Source organism: Rhyacophila brunnea, unplaced genomic scaffold, assembly GCF_057557595.1.
Source record: "Rhyacophila brunnea isolate RB1 unplaced genomic scaffold, BYU_Rbru_1.0 scaffold_23, whole genome shotgun sequence".
NCBI classification, from domain to species: domain Eukaryota; kingdom Metazoa; phylum Arthropoda; class Insecta; order Trichoptera; family Rhyacophilidae; genus Rhyacophila; species Rhyacophila brunnea.
Genome location: NW_028232893.1, coordinates 8967210 through 8984698, shown reverse-complemented (window position 1 = coordinate 8984698; position 17489 = coordinate 8967210). Strand labels below are relative to the sequence as shown.

At 33.8% G+C, this 17489-nt stretch overlaps 1 protein-coding gene across 2 annotated transcripts in view; it reads left to right on the top strand.

Moving 5' to 3' along the window:
* svr (Carboxypeptidase D svr) overlaps positions 1–14583 on the top strand; it is a 76862-nt gene extending 62279 nt beyond the window's left edge. Inside the window, exons 15-21 of one of the 2 annotated variants that reach the window (XM_085950120.1) lie at positions 338–494; positions 607–1276; positions 6676–7029; positions 8385–8672; positions 8795–8965; positions 10791–10933; positions 14452–14583. In XM_085950120.1, coding sequence (XP_085806246.1) covers positions 338–494; positions 607–1276; positions 6676–7029; positions 8385–8672; positions 8795–8965; positions 10791–10906 — 1756 coding nt within the window. In that variant the 3' untranslated portion in view covers positions 10907–10933; positions 14452–14583. Of the gene's footprint in view, positions 1–337; positions 495–606; positions 1277–6675; positions 7030–8384; positions 8673–8794; positions 8966–10790; positions 11424–14451 lie in introns of those variants that run through there. The other variant, XM_085950121.1, reaches the window with a different exon arrangement.
* The last annotated feature ends 2906 nt before the right edge of the window (positions 14584–17489 follow it).

Sequence of the window (17489 nt, the reverse complement as noted above, 5' to 3'; positions counted from 1 at the left end):
ATGTATAAATTATTTATAATGTTCATAACGCGTCATCCATTCAATCCATGTGTCATGTCTTGAAGGGGGGAAGAGGATCTGATATAACTAACAAAATATACACTCATTTTATTCTGAAAATAAAATATTCTATGTACAATACTATACAAATTTGTTTTTTATTGAATGGGAAGTTTAAAAATGTGACATAATTTAGACAAATGAGGAAAAGATTATGTAATGAAGTGTCATGTCATTTATGGACAACCCCTAAGTTTTCACTCTAAAGATAAGAAATACTTAAAGATGTATCAATTTCTTTTCCTGCTGAAAAGCTCAATTACACGTTATTTTCCAGAATCATCGAGAATGTTGTCCGCACGAAATATCACACGGACTCAGAAATAAACAAAGAACTATCCGATTTGGAGAACAAGTTTCCGTCCATTGCCGAGTTCAAATCTGGTGACAATGAAATATCATTGAAAATACATTCGTTGAAGATAACTGATCAGGTATAAAACCAGTCAACTTTACATAACTTTTTATTCGATTGGGGCAATCAGGGCAATTTGGCGCCGCTTCCTAATTAATCGTTGAGCAATAATTCAACGGTTTCTTTTCCAGGTCGGTTCTCCCGAGGAGCTGAAATTCCAAATCGCGATCATCAGCAATCTGTACGGCACGCAACCGCTAGGACAAGAAATCCTCCTCAACTTAGCGCGGCACATTACAACAGCTTACAGCATCGGCGAACCGGTCCACAAGAGGCTCCTAGAAAACGTCGTCCTGCATTTCATGCCAAGCTTAGACGTCCTGTACGCCAACTATTTGAAGAACTTCGACAACACAAACCAGTGCAGTTTGGCTGCGAACGAAGAAGAGTTCGGAGACAAGCTATTCAACCACTTGAAGAATAACGTAGACCCAAACAGCAAATCCAAGGAGATGATGTTCGAGATGATGCTCAAGTGGCAACGGTTCGATATGATTATCGATCTTGGCAGCGGTAATACTGACGTGACTTATCCAGAAATGTCCAAAATGGTTTACGATAAGTTTTCCGAGACGTATCAAAAACTGCGGACGTACAGTACGGGGTCGTCTTGCGAAGGGATCAGTCGTAAAGAGAATGCGAAACACGAGCAGTTGATTGACTTGCTCTGCGAGAAGTATAAGGTGCCGATGTTTTCAATCGGGCTCGACTGCTGCAAGATGCCGACTGAAGATATGATCGGACAGGTCTGGAGGGATAATATTCACAGTATCATGGCATTTGTCAGTTTGGCTAACACAGGTATGTTAAATTATGTAATTAGTTCTGTTGTAGTCAGTTAATGTTGGTGACAAGACAATAACCCCCTGGATAATAAGTAAATAAAATGAGAAAATTTTGGAATAGAAGTTCATGTAATTCTGCTACATGTTTTTGTGGCGCTGTTAACTTTTGTATCTTTCATCATACTTAAATATTTTAAATAGTATAATTTTAAATAATAATATCAAGCTATTTAACGGCCCACGTGCTCGGCGTAGGTCAAAATTGAGTTTTTATTGTATTTTCAAACCATGATCCTGGACACTCCTTAACCCGATCGGCGCGTTAAGTTTCCATACAAAAGATGTGCTGTCCGCGGTAGGTTTTTCGAAATGTTATTCTTCGCTGTATTATAATAAATACGGCATGGCGGCTCTCGTGGTGCAGTGGATAAGGCGCTGGCCTTCCACCCGAGAGTTCTGGGTTCGATTCCCGGTCATGACAAAAACATTTATGTGTTTTTCTCAAAGCCTGGGTGTTTGTGATTGTTCAAAATTACTAACAAACCACCTTGTACGAAAAAGCAAGGACATGGTTATTAATAATTCAAAAAAAAAAAAAAAAAAAAATACGGCAGTTAAAAATTGTGGCTACAACTGTTATCATGCCTAGATACATAAGGATCCAAGTGCCACACTAAAACACATAATAGAGTGTTGAATTTAGCTGTGTTAACCATAAAAATTATTGAAAATAATAGCTTTTATTGGTGACTTATGAATTATTGTTAATTAGTGTAAGTTTTATTGATGACAAATCCATTAAAATTGGATGGTAGTCACCAGTTTTATTTCGTGGCATAGATTGTGTCAGCATTTTACATGTTTTATGGGCCATTGTAATTTAAGCGTAAAGGTGAGTCCACACTGGTTGAAAATATTACAATAATTTTTTTGTTTTTTTTGTAGTGAAACTTGGATTTTGTAGATTACTTTTCAGTTTTATTGAGCATTGTATTATGTTAGTGATTGTCATTTTATGTTTTGTAAAAAAAACAATATATATTTTTTAAAGTGCGTAAATTTTTCCAAGTGCTATAAAAACTTTTTTTGGCTAAGGTTTTAAAAATTTATAAGCATTAAATTGTACGCGAAGATAATATGTAATATAGTTGAAAAGTCAATATTCCATGATTTATATTTTATATTATATTTTATACCTACCCGTGTGTGTTTTTTTAGCAAAAATTTATACGTTTTATATATTCCTTCATAGTAATTCGTAATTTATTGGTAAAACTTGCAATCCTCTAAAATATAATAATATATATTTTTTCATTCCGTGTGGACGCATCTTTACTAAATATTTACGACTTTCAATAATGAGCTCGATTTATGATTTTGAAACAATTAGGGAGACACATGAGTAATAAATGACATAATCCAGAACACAAGTTCAAGTACATTTTTAGAAATATTACGACAAATTTCTTTTCGTTTTTTGGTTGTCTTTTTCGTATTCCCGCACATGATGTAAAAATCGCGGTGAATTCAACTTTACACGGTAAATACTCGGCGCACACTCAACTCGAATGAAATATATTTTGTATACCTACTGCGCAGCCGCGAAAAATACCGCGTAGATTTGAACTGATGCAATCGTACCGGCGAATCTCGATAGATCGAGGGGGTTCGAAAGATCGATGTTTATGAAATTAAAACAACATATTTTTGACAAAGTTATCGATATGGCGGTACGAACACGAATCAGAGCATTTTTCAATACAAAAATTAATACTATGCGTGAAGTATTTCCTACTTTACCGACATTTCAATTTTCGATATCAACAGTTGCGACATCCGCCCAGTATCAGAGCTTATGTAAAAAACAACATATGTCCCATCCGCGGCGATCGGGTTAAACATTGTAGATAATCCATTTATATAATTTTGAAGCCTTATTATCCTTTATAATTATTTTAAACATTTGATGACTGCATAAAGTATTTTTGTTACATAAAATAGTATTCTTTTAAAACTCTCGCTCTAATGTTTTAGAATATAGTCATATTTCGGTACACGAATGTGCAGTGGTGTTAAGATTTTTTACATTTATTAATTTTTAAACGCATTTATAAAACCATTAGTATAATTTATGACGAGATAATTTTAGTAAAATATTTATGATAAAAAATTATATTGATAATCTCTGTGATCCCAAATTTGACAAGAATTAGGCATTTTACTATTCAAAAAATGGGCAAGATTAACACATTTGAAGATGATTCTAAAAATATTTATTATAAGCTATGTCTTTGACCATTTAAGTGTGATAAACATCTTACGAATAATGATTGCTCTTTAACCCTTTCCCGGCGACCGTATTCCAGTAGGATACAGCTAGTACGTAACACATGGGCGACCGTATAGCAGTCAGATACGCAAACCTTGACCTGTGGATAACGCAAGAAATATTTTTCATGCGGCATTGAGAATTTTAGTAAAAAATAGCCCGATCCATCCGCCTACTTCCACCTATATAACTTTGTCAAAAATATGTTGTTTTGATTTCATAAACATCGATCTTTCGAACCCTCTCGATCTATTGAGATTCGCCGGCACGATTGCATCAGTTCAAATCTACGCGGTATTTTTCAGCGCCTGCGCACTAGGTATACAAAATATTTTCATTCGAGTTGAGTGTGCGCCGAGTGATTTATCGTGTCAAGTTGAATATTCACCGCGATCTTTACAACACCATGTTTGCGGGAATAAAATACAACCAAAAAACCGAACCTGTGTCGTCGAAATATTTATAAATATGTACTTGAACTTGTGTTCTGGATTATGTCATTTATTTTTATTACTCATGGTCATGTCGTCATGTGTCACCCCAATTGTTTGAAAGTCATAAATCGAGCTCATTATTGAATGTCGTAAATATGTCGTAAAGATACGTCCACACGGAATGAAAAAATATAATATATTATTATATTTTAGTTAGGACGATTGCGAGTTTTACCAATAAATTACGAACTACTATGAAGGAATATATAAAACGTATAAATAAACCTAAGTATAAAAAAAAACACACGGGTATACAACATAATATAAAATGTAAATCATGGAATATTGACTTTTCAACTATATTATATATTATCTTTGTATGCAATTTAATGTTTATAAAATTTTAAAACCTCACGCAAAAAATGTTTTTATAGCACTTTACAAGCACGCAGCAGATTTTACAAAATAAATATTGTTTTTTTTATAAAACATAAAACGACAATCACTAACATAACACAATGCTCAATAAAACTGAAAAGTTTAATCTAGTAAAAATCCAAATTACACTCAAAAAAGAACATAAGAAATTATTACAATATTTCAACCACTGTGGACTCAACTTTACGCGACCCATAAAACTTGTAATAATATGCGACACAATAAAAGCTATTATTTTCAATATTTTTAACGGCATTTTTAAGTGTTTCTAACATGACTAAAATAAAATTAGTGTCAGTGATTTATTTCTTTTCATAGGCGCACAATCACAATGACGCGTTTTTACGTCACAAACATGGCTGCGTAATTTTGCGGTACAAGGGACTATGGACGATTTTATTCAAGTATTCACAGCTAAATTCAACAATCGATTCTATTTTTTAGTGTGGCACTTCGAACCTTATGTATCTAGGCATGATAACAGTAATACCAGCTATTTTTAATTGCCGTATTTATCATAATACAGCGAAGCATAACATTTAGAAAAATGGTAACGCAGAGAGGGCCCCTTTCATATTGAAACTGACGCGGTGGCCGGGTTAATAATTATTGACCTAAGAATAAGGTAGTGTTTTTTTGAAATACACCATTTCTTTTGTCATTCCCCAGTGGTTAAGCTACAACATACGGCCGTAGCCATAAATTGACAAACTATAATTAACCATTTGACCTACGCCGAGCATGTCCCCCCTTAACGTTTTCTATCAAAGATTTCAATATTTTATTCGGTACCTAATTATTTTTTCTCTCCCTATCTCCTAAGTCTAAAAATGTGCATATTAGTTGTAGTAAGATGGCAAAACACAATATGTCCGTTTTTCTAAATTGTTCAGAAGAGCAATATTAAACTTCGAAAGATATTCAAACAATGAACATATCACATATTAACACAGCTAATTTCTCCAAACCTACAAGACCTGGTTATACCATATTTTGATATCTCTCACTGAGACGAGTCTGAAGGTATACATAACTTAATTTGCCACAAAAATGGACATAAATCATGTTTTGCCAACATTATGTACATCTGCGGGTCTATTCTATACAAAAGGCGACTATCTTCCGCTAACGTGATAATGTGTTAGTATTTATTACATACATTTTATATTGAAATATTATAATTGTAATTGTATTGTGATCAGTTAATCAGTCGAAACTGTCTCTCTCTCGCTCTCTCTTTATCGCTTATGCTCTAAATTTCAGCACAGGCAGGGGGAATGCCGTTAAAATATAGCATTTATTGCAACAATTAATACCAGCTAATTGTAATTGTTACAATACGTGTTAATAATTTGATACAAACATACCCTAGTTAGCGGTTTTAGCGGACGAAAGCAGCCTTTCGTATAGAATAGACCCGCTGATGTGGGTTGTTATAATTTTAAATTTGTATCCATATATTTTTCTGTCAAATAAATTTTTATTTTGTTAAATTCATTTTAAAATGTTTATTTTGTCAAATAATAATAAATAATATATGTCTCTTGTATTCATGATTTTATTGTGTCAATGAAATTTTATTTTTATCCAGGGGGTTTTTTATATTGGGGTAATTGTCCTAGAATCAGTAATTTAGCTATTTGACAATACACTAATACCTCACTTTATGATTTAGAATCGAGATACATTCTTGCGTTTTAATATATTGCACATTTCTTTACAAATCAAGGTGAATATTAGTTAAACGTCAAATAATCGTTTCCTGTCGAGTCTTCACCAGAAAAGTACTAAATAATTGCCTAGTAAAAGTTCTTCGTCATTGATTTATCTTTGAGTACCGTAAATCCATAGTCTCTGGGATGTATGGCATGTCCCGCCGTTATGTTGTATATCAGAAGCCAACAGAAATTCCGGATTATCAAACGGTATCGGTCGCCATTAACAGTCAATGCAGCACCAGCCTCGGCAATCTTGGAAGATATACGAGCCAATGATATCTCCAAGCCAAAGTCTGCACTAGATGGTTACTTTTTCAGAATAAAATGGATGTTCTCTTGAGGATTTTCAATCGCCCAGATTTGACAATTTTGCTTGTTGACAAAGTCAATAATGAAATAGTTTTACAACAGAAAGTTTGACCACAGCTTATAAAACACAGTAATATAATTAACAGTTGTTTAATATTTATATAATTATAAAAAATGTTATTTCCAGGTATGCAAGGTTACGTAACCAACGCATTCCAATCGCCGATGCGAAACGCAACGATCAAAGTGTCTGGCGTGGACATGCAGTTTGAAGTGTCGCCCAACCAAGCCTTCTACAAGATAATGCTCCCGCCGGGTCACTATAACATCGACGTCCGTTGCCACGGCTACCAAGACTTTGCGTTCGCCATGAACATTGAGCAGGACAAGCTGTCAAACTACCATGTGAAGATGATCCAAGATAACAATAATGTTGGTGATATAACCGCACCGAAAGTAGCAGAGAACCGACTCATCACTAAGCCTAAGCTGGACAATGAGAAGATTGCCAAGCATCCGGCAGGCTATTTGAAGATATCAGGTATGACAACATTATAATATTAATATATCTACTCTATAATACGAAAAGATTATACAAGCATATCTATATTACATTAAAAAAACCATTTAATATACTGATAAATGATAAACAACCCACATGATAAATGATGGACAAATAGCATAGTTTTATGCATTAATATAGAGGCATTTTTGAAGCCCGATAGATCTTGAAATTGTGGAAAATAAGCTACGAATAAAAAAAGACAGGAAGAAAAATACTGATTCATCGCTGTATAAAAACTGGCAACCAAATTCGCCATTTTGGAAAGTGACGATTTTGCGTAAAAAAATATCACATAGTTTGTATGTGTTTGTAATTTTGTGTATTTTATGTTTGTGTATCACGCAATGTCGGCTATATTTGCCGGCCTTTCTGATTACCGAGTAACCATTTGTACACATGTTCCTTCCTGTCTTTTTTTATTCGTAGAAAATAACACAAAAAATTAACTACCAATCAATATTTTATACTTGAAAGATTAACAAAACATGGCATTAACATTTGAAAATGATTTCGGGCATGTGTCCACCGCGGTTATTCTTGACAAAGCGCATTCTGGTCGTGCAATTTTGGGCCACTTTTTCAACAACCGCTAGCCATATATCACGAATAACACGAACAATGTTGGCTTCTATGGTGTCAATTCTTGCTGGTTTGTGTTAATACACATAGCCCCACTGGAAATAATCCAGAGCTGTCAAATTACATGATCTTGGAAGACAATAATTGACATGTCAATTTCTCGATATCAATGTATTGTGAAATTATGATATTAATAAGATGGCTGCGGTCGCAGTATGGTATGTAGCGCCATCCTGTTGAAACCATATCTCGTCCGGATCAATTCATATGGTTTTCCATATTTAAAATAAAAAACTTTTTGATAATGGTCTAGTAATGATCTTCATTGACCGTAACACGAGCTCTGGCCTCAATTTTGTGGATGTAATGAAGTCTGTACGGACTCTTCTGGATTGGTCTCACTTCATATGTGACAATTTTGCTTATTAACAAAACCCGTTAAGCCAAAAATAAGCCTCATCGCTGAACACAATTTTGTGTTAAAACAACATCTATAAGTTGCGCTAATCGTCGACTGATGTACAAAGTAAATTTTGATAGGATTTGGTAGTGTTGTTCGAGCATACCTCTATTCAGGATGAATAGCCAGGCGGTACTGATCATAAATGTTAAAATGTGAGCACAGTATCACAGTTTGATTTGACTGTTAACCCTTTTGTAAGTTCTATTTAAGCAAATATTTTCTGAAAATTTGACTGAAATATGTTATACAAACGCTACTCTATACTAATCGCTATTAATTTTATCACCAGGTTACGTTCTAAATCTTGACAACACTCCGATAGCCGACGCGATGGTTCGATTAGACGAGAAATTCACCGACATCAGCAGTCGTTCAAAGGACGATGGCACATTCGAGCTGATGGTTCCGCCATGGCTCGCCGGCAAGAACCCCATCGTTGTGGCCAATAAGAAAGGCTTTTTGAACGACAGCAGGTTGGTACCGGTCCGCACGGGTGTAATGCCAGCTGTCATGCTGAGGTTGCGGCCCGATGAGCGGGTCATGGGAATGCCGCGGCTTGTATTTGTCATCTTTGCAGGTATGTTCAGTTCAGTATTGGAATGTGTTTTTTGAACTGACTATTCTAAAATAATATTAGATCACGTTATACATATAATCCAAATAAAAAAATAAGTGCTTATTAAAAATATGTATTTCCAGGTTGTATCGGAGTTGTAATGGTCGCAATGGCAGCCATGTGCTATGCACGTTTCCAAACCAAACCAAAGAAGTCCCTTGATGATTACACCTTCCAAATCCTCCACCAGAAGGATTCCAGACACTTTGATGATGACGACAGAGAAGATGCTAAGTTATTCAAGAATATTGATGGTAAGTCGACAATATATGTTTATATTGCCACTTTTAAATTTAATTTAAGCACATGATTAACACAATTATTATACTAATAATATTTTAATTGATTAATAATGTCAAGAAATAACCAAAGCCCTCGAACATTGTACTTTCGATAAATTTTGATATCCATTAAAACCCCACTTAGGGTTTTCAAAGTATTGATGTTACACAGTGATAATATTGTTGGAACGAATAAGAAAATGTATTCTGTCTCTATCTACATGTATCGTATTTAAGCAAAGGCAATCGGCCTATCTGAATAGTCTTGATAATGGTGTTTCAACCGAAATAGCTATCGACAAAACCTTTTTTAAAAAACCTGTAGAATTTAATATTATTTATAATTTCATTTCTTGTAGAATGGAATTCTACGAAGTAAATGCTAACTCAATTAATAATTCATATTGTGATTAATTTGAATTAATTTGAACATATGGAATGGCAAAGATTTTTTCTACGAGGGAGGTAAACGATTCAAGACCAAAAAGAACAGTACATACATACTTTGACAGTAAAAATAGATTTATGAAACTTAACTAGCTCAAAACAAAATTATGAATGCACTCTACAAAAATAACTGTGCACACTAAATTTCGTCAGTCATACTTATTTGTTTTCATTCAACTAAGAATACAAATTGCAAATAGCGCCGGTTAGTTTTTAAATATCAATTAAACTCTGCCTAACCAAACCATAATCGGTTACGTGTGCTATGGGCGATCTGACAAAAACAGTGCGTGCACACTTTTAAATTTATTTATTGTCGTTGAATTAAGAATATGTATAACATTCTTCAATCTATAAAATATCTCAAATTATGTGTGATTAAATGACATACTTTTAGATATTTTATAGATAGATGAATATTTTTTGACTATTATCTATTATGGGATTGGTTTTTACGCAACACTATCTGCAATTTGCAGTCGTAATTCAATGAAAACAAATATGAATGATTGACAAAGTTTTGTGTGCACTATTTATGTCGGATCTTAAAAGCCTACCTCCACCCTTCACCATTGATTTCTCAACTTTTTTCAGTTCACTCGAAAAATCTACAATTCAACATTGTATTTAGAATCATTTAAATTTTTCGTTTTTTTTCTCATCCACCCACAAATTGCTGCACCGACAAGTCCTTCCTTTTTCCATTTCCAAATGTCAGTTTCCTTGTCATGCGTGACTCGTCCATCCTGTGTACATAGCTCAGTCACCTAAAGCGGCCCAATTTGATGAACTGTACGATGTGTAACCCCCCGTACATAGCGTATAGTTTGTAATTATTGTATCTTTCTCTCCGCCCCAACTGTATGTCATTGCTGGGTCTGAAAATACCACACAGCATGCTTTGCTCAAATGAGCCCAACACTCTTTCCATGCTTTCGGTCATGCACCAGGCTTCCTAACCATTTCTTGTTAAAGTCAGTTGAATGTGAAAAATGTGATATGTTTCTTTGACCCTAAGGGGGTCCATAGAATAAAATCTAAAGTTATAGATCCACCACTATAAGTTGTCCGCTTAGTTAGGGCGCCACATGATAATATTTGATATATCATTCAATACTTTTTATACTGTGATGAGTTCTAAATTCGAACACCGAACAATTTTTGATGGTTTATCTATAAGAATAAAATTCTTAAGTATAACTTTTCGTACTAAGCAGTTACAATAATATGTCTGAATCCTTTTTCACGCGTCGTTAGTGAAAACTGCACCTAATTCATTTTTAATTACCTACTACATGTCACTTGTACTCGTTTAATCCTCAGCATCTCATTGATCTTCTATTATTTTCAGAAAATGCTTTAAAGCGGCCATATTATGACGATGACGAGATTCCACCTTCGGAGACAGACTCCGATGATGACGATGTTGTACTCATGAGAACCAACCGAGAATGGGTGCCCAAGTGACAACAAAAACTCTAGATATTACATAACGTAAATCCACTAGTATTACTAAGTCATTTGCGACACACGTCAGAAGTTTGTGAGATCCAACCTCGATGAAGAGAAACAAAACTTGTTTTTATCAGTGATTCCCAATATTTTTTTAATTGGGGGAACCCTTGAAATATTTTGTAAAATCACCAGAGAACCCCTACTTGGTAGACACATATCGTCACCTTACTATTAAAACCTCGTAAGTCCGATATTTTGGAAAAATGTAGTTTGTTCGACAAAATTTAAACATAAGAAATCATTTTAAATCATATCAAAACCTTAGTTCTCCAACCCACCAACCACTAGTATACTGTCCATCTATCGACAAATTTTAAAAACTCATAGGTCTCGTAGTTTCAAATATGAAATTAAAACCTCGTATTTTTTCACAACCGGTGTTAGCAGATTCATCGATTAGAGAGGTGTTTAAAATATTGTATTTATTACGTTTTTTCCTTCCCCTAAATATTCTTCTCAAACAGACTTTAACAGGTTTTAACAGTAAGGTGACGATATATTTGACAGGGTTAAAAAATTGCAAGAAATTACATATTACGGTTGGCTTCCTGGTAACAAACAAACATTGTTAATATATGTGTTTTTTATTATAACATTATTCAATAGTGGAGCATATGGGCCTCCATAGAGTGGAGGTTGTGTTAACAGACTTTTTTAAGATGAATATCTGTTAGCCTTTCGCCCAACCCTTGTGCTGGATCAAATACACATTGAACAAACATTCATTTTTTTAATCAAACACGCAGCTAGTTTAATCGCAAAATGTAATCAAGTCAAACATTCCATAATTTTATTAATAAGTCTCATGAAATCTAAAAAAGGGACATATTGTTGCACCCTTTTTTCGCAGGCTTTTGTGATTTTTCTGCAATACCCTGATTGCGAATCACCGATTTAGATCATATAATATGTATAAATAACACCAATCCTATTTACTAAGTCATTCCATTCAGAAGTATTAATGTTGGGCTTTCATTGTTATCTATTGACAGTTACATTGTAGAAGTTCATTATGTATAATTGTTTTTAAAACAAAGTTTTTGTTAATTTTGCAAAGTTATCTATGTTGACGGCTGTTTCAGGCCAGAATGCATAAAATGTCGGTAATCAGTAATATCGTAGAACTAACAAAAACTTTATGTCAAACGGTTATGTTTAGCTATTTTGAAATCAAATTTATTAGCCCTTTAGTCGGCTCTCACATCTAAACTCGCTTTGTATGCCGCACAGCCGTCAATCAAACCTTCCGAGAACGGCGATCCAGTGTTGCTTGTGAAGACCGTGCACATCTACCTAGCGACAGTCGCGCGTACCCTTCGAAACATGTAGATATTTGAATGCGGCGATCAGCAAGCTCATATAGGAATGACTAATTAGAGAATTAGAAGCATGCAAGTTGTCGATTGCAACAGCAGATGTTTTTTTCAAACAAAACAGTCGCATTCGACCAATCTGCAATGGTCCATTTGGCAACGTGTGTTTTTTGAATAACGATGACGTCACATCGACGTATTCGACACGTAGGCGAGACGAGCTTTGATGTGAGAGCCGGCTTAGATAACCATTATAATCGTTATTTTTTGTTAAAAAATGATTTGTAAATGAAACATGAGTCGTCAATGTATAATATCTGCAAAATGCATATCAATTTTGGCAAATGGCCATTTTGTTTTTGTTTAAATTTGGAATGAACTAATTGAAAAATCATTTTTTATTTCTATTCATTTTATGAATGAAATAAATAATGAATGACCAAATCAAAATAAATGTATTGTTTCATATTATGCAGATAGCAAATATTAAAATAGAAGTCTCACGTTAAAATACTGTGTAAATCGTTGACAATTTAGTTTCTATGGATATAAAGACATAACTGATGTATGTAAAATGAAATGTGATTTAAAATAATATCTTTATGTACATAAATAATATTCCATCGTTTTTACAAATTAATACAAATTTATAAATGTAATTGCTGTCTTCGTAATGTTGGTAGAGATAGAATCACGTAATGATTCAATTACATTATGATACACGTCGCGTACTGTCGCGCTGTCATGGTGACAAATTTTGTCTATAGTTTCGTAATTTTGCAGAATTTTTTGAACGATCACTATCTCTGTAAATTTAATGATGTAGAGTGTCAACTCTAATGTATTAGTATTTTTAATTATTATTCATTATTCATGCTAATTTTAATTATTTTTTTAATAACATTTTAAACGACATTACACACTTTTTTCCCGTAGCGGCAGCTTACTGTGACGTCACGTGATAGTACGCATCGTGCATCATAATATATTTAATGCTTAACATGTCTCAGTCTCAGTGAGGGTATACAAGGTGCACCGATTGGTTCTGATGATTTTTTTACATGAAAATATAAACTTATTAGCAGTATGGTAACTCCACATTTGGTTAAATTTAGTTATCACTATGTCAATTCTTGTTGTGCATTATTTTCTTCTTCTATTGGCAGCACTGGAAACAAAATGGCGGCTCACTTCTAGTTTGAAGTACGTTGCTTTGTTTACAAATACTACATACACTGTACATGAATATTCATGTTGAAAATAATGACAAAAGTATTGCTTTTGGCTAGTAGGGAGTATGTTTTGACGGATATTATATTCAAATGTTTTATACAGTTATAACGTGAGATGTGTTTAATGAATTTAATTTACATTATCTAATCCTATGAATTTAAGTATTCATGGCTTTTTTAGCAATATCTGCATCATAATGTATGTAATTAATAAATTGGGTGAATCTGCAATGAAAAGTCATTTGTAGTTTACTTAAGGCTATACCTCAGTTGAGGCATGGTCTAAAAAGATCGTGGCTAGGCGATGCGCGGATTGCGGGTCGCGGGTGCAAATAACGCATGCCAAACGAAATATAATTTTTCATATAAATCCAACATGCGTCCATTTAATGTTCTGTTTATTGTTCTATTAGTAACAATAATTATATATTCATTGACATGTTTTCTTTTTCAAGTAAATGGGTAATGTTTTTAGTCATCTTTACACGATTTAAGAATTAATATCCCCGTCGCCATCACGAAACAAATTGACGTATTGACACATCGATGTTCGCTCTCCGAATGCCAGCGAGTCCAAAATTTCGTCGAGCCTATAGTTGAAAATTATTTGCCATTTCACTTATGTATCGTCTTAACTCGTAGACCAGACCTCTTTTTTTGCTTCAATTTCATACATTTAGGCTCCATCTCTATAGAAGAAGTTTTTTTTTCAACATCTTCGGTCAGAACCCATTACTGCATCCCCTATAAATGTATATTAACTGTCATCCAATAAAAAAGTAGATTGTCACATCAATACTGTCACAAGATTATTAAATTCAATTAAATGATATGTACATATATTATGTTGGTTAAAACAGAAGAGGCTTTCAAAGTTATCAGACCCTCAGTTGGACCGTTTGGTCGATCTTCGCAGCCGCCCAACGTTCAAAACAACACTTGATTATTACAGATTGCTTGTTGGTAGAGGCGTTGGGAGGTTGCTTGACTGCCACTCCTGACGCTCGCATACGCGTGAAAATGTCCCGGGTTGCGGTGGGAAAAGTAAGTCACAAAATGGACGAGCTGCTTATATATATTAAAGACAGTTTTGATAAAATTGATCCTTCTCTTAATAATCATTTATATAGATTTAGTTTATTATTAATGGCGTAAAAATGACCAATGTTAATTATTATAGAAACATTCTAAAGCAGTGGCGAAGATTGTCTGTTGGAGAGAATAAAGCGATGTTTAATCGAAAGTGCACATTCGAACGATCGTACTTGTGGAGTTTGATTGAATTTTGTTTCATCTTCACTATTTTACTGATTATCATACATGTGTCTTTTAACTAATATAACAGACTCAAGTTATTCTCATACAACTCTCATTTCAAAGATACAGTTTACAGATAATGTGTTTATTTATATTTTGAAGGCGTTGAGTAGGCTTTAATAATTGTGAGATTCCTATACAGTCAGACAGATGTCACTGTCTAATTTAAATAAGCACACAAGTGTATTGTCCGACAACAAGATATCGTCGATAACAGGAAGTCGCTGTAGTCGCATATAGAAAACTTCTCAGTGATGTACCTGTCATGGCGGCAACGCACGTTTAAATAATTTATTGGCTCTCTTTTTAGGTGCCACTCCTTTCCTTCTTCGCAATAAACCAACAGTTTACTAATAATAATTCTAACATCACTCCTGATCGTTTTATAAAAAACATCAAATTACGTAAATTCATATATCCGTACACCACGGAAGCATAAAATGAAATGATATATTTGGGGGCGTTCCTCATTTGAAAACGGAAGTGCGATTAACTACACAGGAGGGGCTTGTTAGTTCACAGTTTTAACACGTGGACAAGAAGTTCTTGTTTGACAATATATTATTTTGTCTACCACTGCGATGATTTTTGAACATGTATAGAATGTTAAATGTTTAATAATTGCTTAGTAAAGAATCTTCGCCACTGGTTTACAATATTGTCTTTGATGATCTATAGATTATATTGTATTTTTGTAATAGTTATTAAGGTAAATTTGTTTAATAAGTAAATATTTTTTATACTTAAGTAATATTTAGATATATGTATTCACAAAATAATGAATCTCTCTTTAAAACAAGTTGTTCGATTAAATACATATTTACTACATTGAACACAGTTATAAATTGAAATAGTTAATGTCATCATTTATGGCACTACAACCATTGGCGAGTCTTGGCCTCCTTTATAAACTTCTTAAATCTCCTGTGGCGCAGTTGAGCCTTCAGTTTCTCAGAGTTAACGTACAAACCGCCTTGCTAGTATATCCTCAGGCATTCTATGCACGTGGCCAATCCAGCGCAGTCTGCATTTTCATATGCCACAATATGATCTTTACACCCCATAAGGTTTACAATATGATGTTATTACACAAGATAAAGGTCACATATGTTGCAGATCTATTGGAACGTAACGCTTTACTCTGAAGTCATTATAAATACTATCACTCGAAGCAGGAACAACACGAATAGTGAAACATGGCTACCGTAATTAAAAAACGCCATGCTACCAATTATTTTAAGTAACCGTCTTGCAAATAGAATACATCCGTATTACATCGAAGCTGTCTCGGGTCAAGAAATATAATGAAATAGTGTCAACTGTTATGTAGTTGGAACAGAGCTACCGGGCTGTTTTCACACATAAACTATTGGGATTACTGCCAAAAGTTGTTAAGTCTCGAAATCATGTTATGGAGTAATTGCAAATTGAAATTTGACATGCCCTCTTCAATCAGGCATAATGCTAATTTATTTGTGCTTGATGTGGATGATCTAGCATACATATTTATATAATATATACATGTCATACTCCGTTGTTAACTCTAAAAAAAACCTAAATTATCGACTTACCAACTTTTGGCAGCCACCCCATGTAAATGCAACATTCCATTTATATCCCAAACAATATTTTTCTGTCAGCTCAAATATGTAATAAACACATAACTGTTCCTAGATTTAAAAAATATTGATATACTGTCCAAAACTACGAAGTCCATATTTGACAAAGATGTTAAAAAAACCTTTCCTTTAAAATAATCCTTTATAATATGTCGTATTATTCACAATTATTTGTTATACAAGCACTCCAATATCACGCAAGTCAGTGGCCTAGCCTGGCTGCCATATTGTTTCGCTGTGAAGGCTTTTTATTTAGATTGGTATTGCCATAAGTTGTCTGGCTTGCGTGCGGGGTAAGGGCGCTATGCATAGTCATACTTAATGTAAATAAGTGAACTCATGCATTATGTGTTACTTCGAAATTAATTCTAGACATGTTCGCATTCCAAGTAACACACTAGCTCACTTATTTTCACAAGTATAATATGCATAGGGCCGTAATAAATTAACACTTAAAATTTATGAACGTTAATATAATTTTAGTGATATTAACCTTTTTTCTACTGTAATTTCCATTCCGTTGTGTGCTGTCACGTTGCGTCACCGTAAGTATTTTAAAATGAAATTATCAGTTTAGGCAACCTATATAGATTTATGAAAAGAATTATTCTTTATCTTTATTTTCTAATTATTTTATCAATGATTCTAGAAATATTTAAAACATGAAGTTAATGAAGTACATTTATTAACTTATTATATAAGTATATACTATTTAAAAAACTGTGTATTGTGACTTGACATAACAGAATGGGAAAGGTTAAAAAAAACGTACTGTTAAAAATGAATCATGAATTGACAATATCATAGAGGGGACCAAGTAGAATAAGAATGGTTATTGCTCAATAGATGACAGAGTAAAATCCGTTCATACGTCATGTTTAACATTCCGAATTCTCTGTAGTATTGTTGCAATAAATAATATGTTTAATTTAGTAAAAAATATCATGTTACAAATTATAATATTAGATACCGCTCGTCTAAAGACTGTTATTATTGTGTTTGTCATTCGCTTTAAGCGATTATCACTGGAAGCAGCCGATGTATTGGAATATGT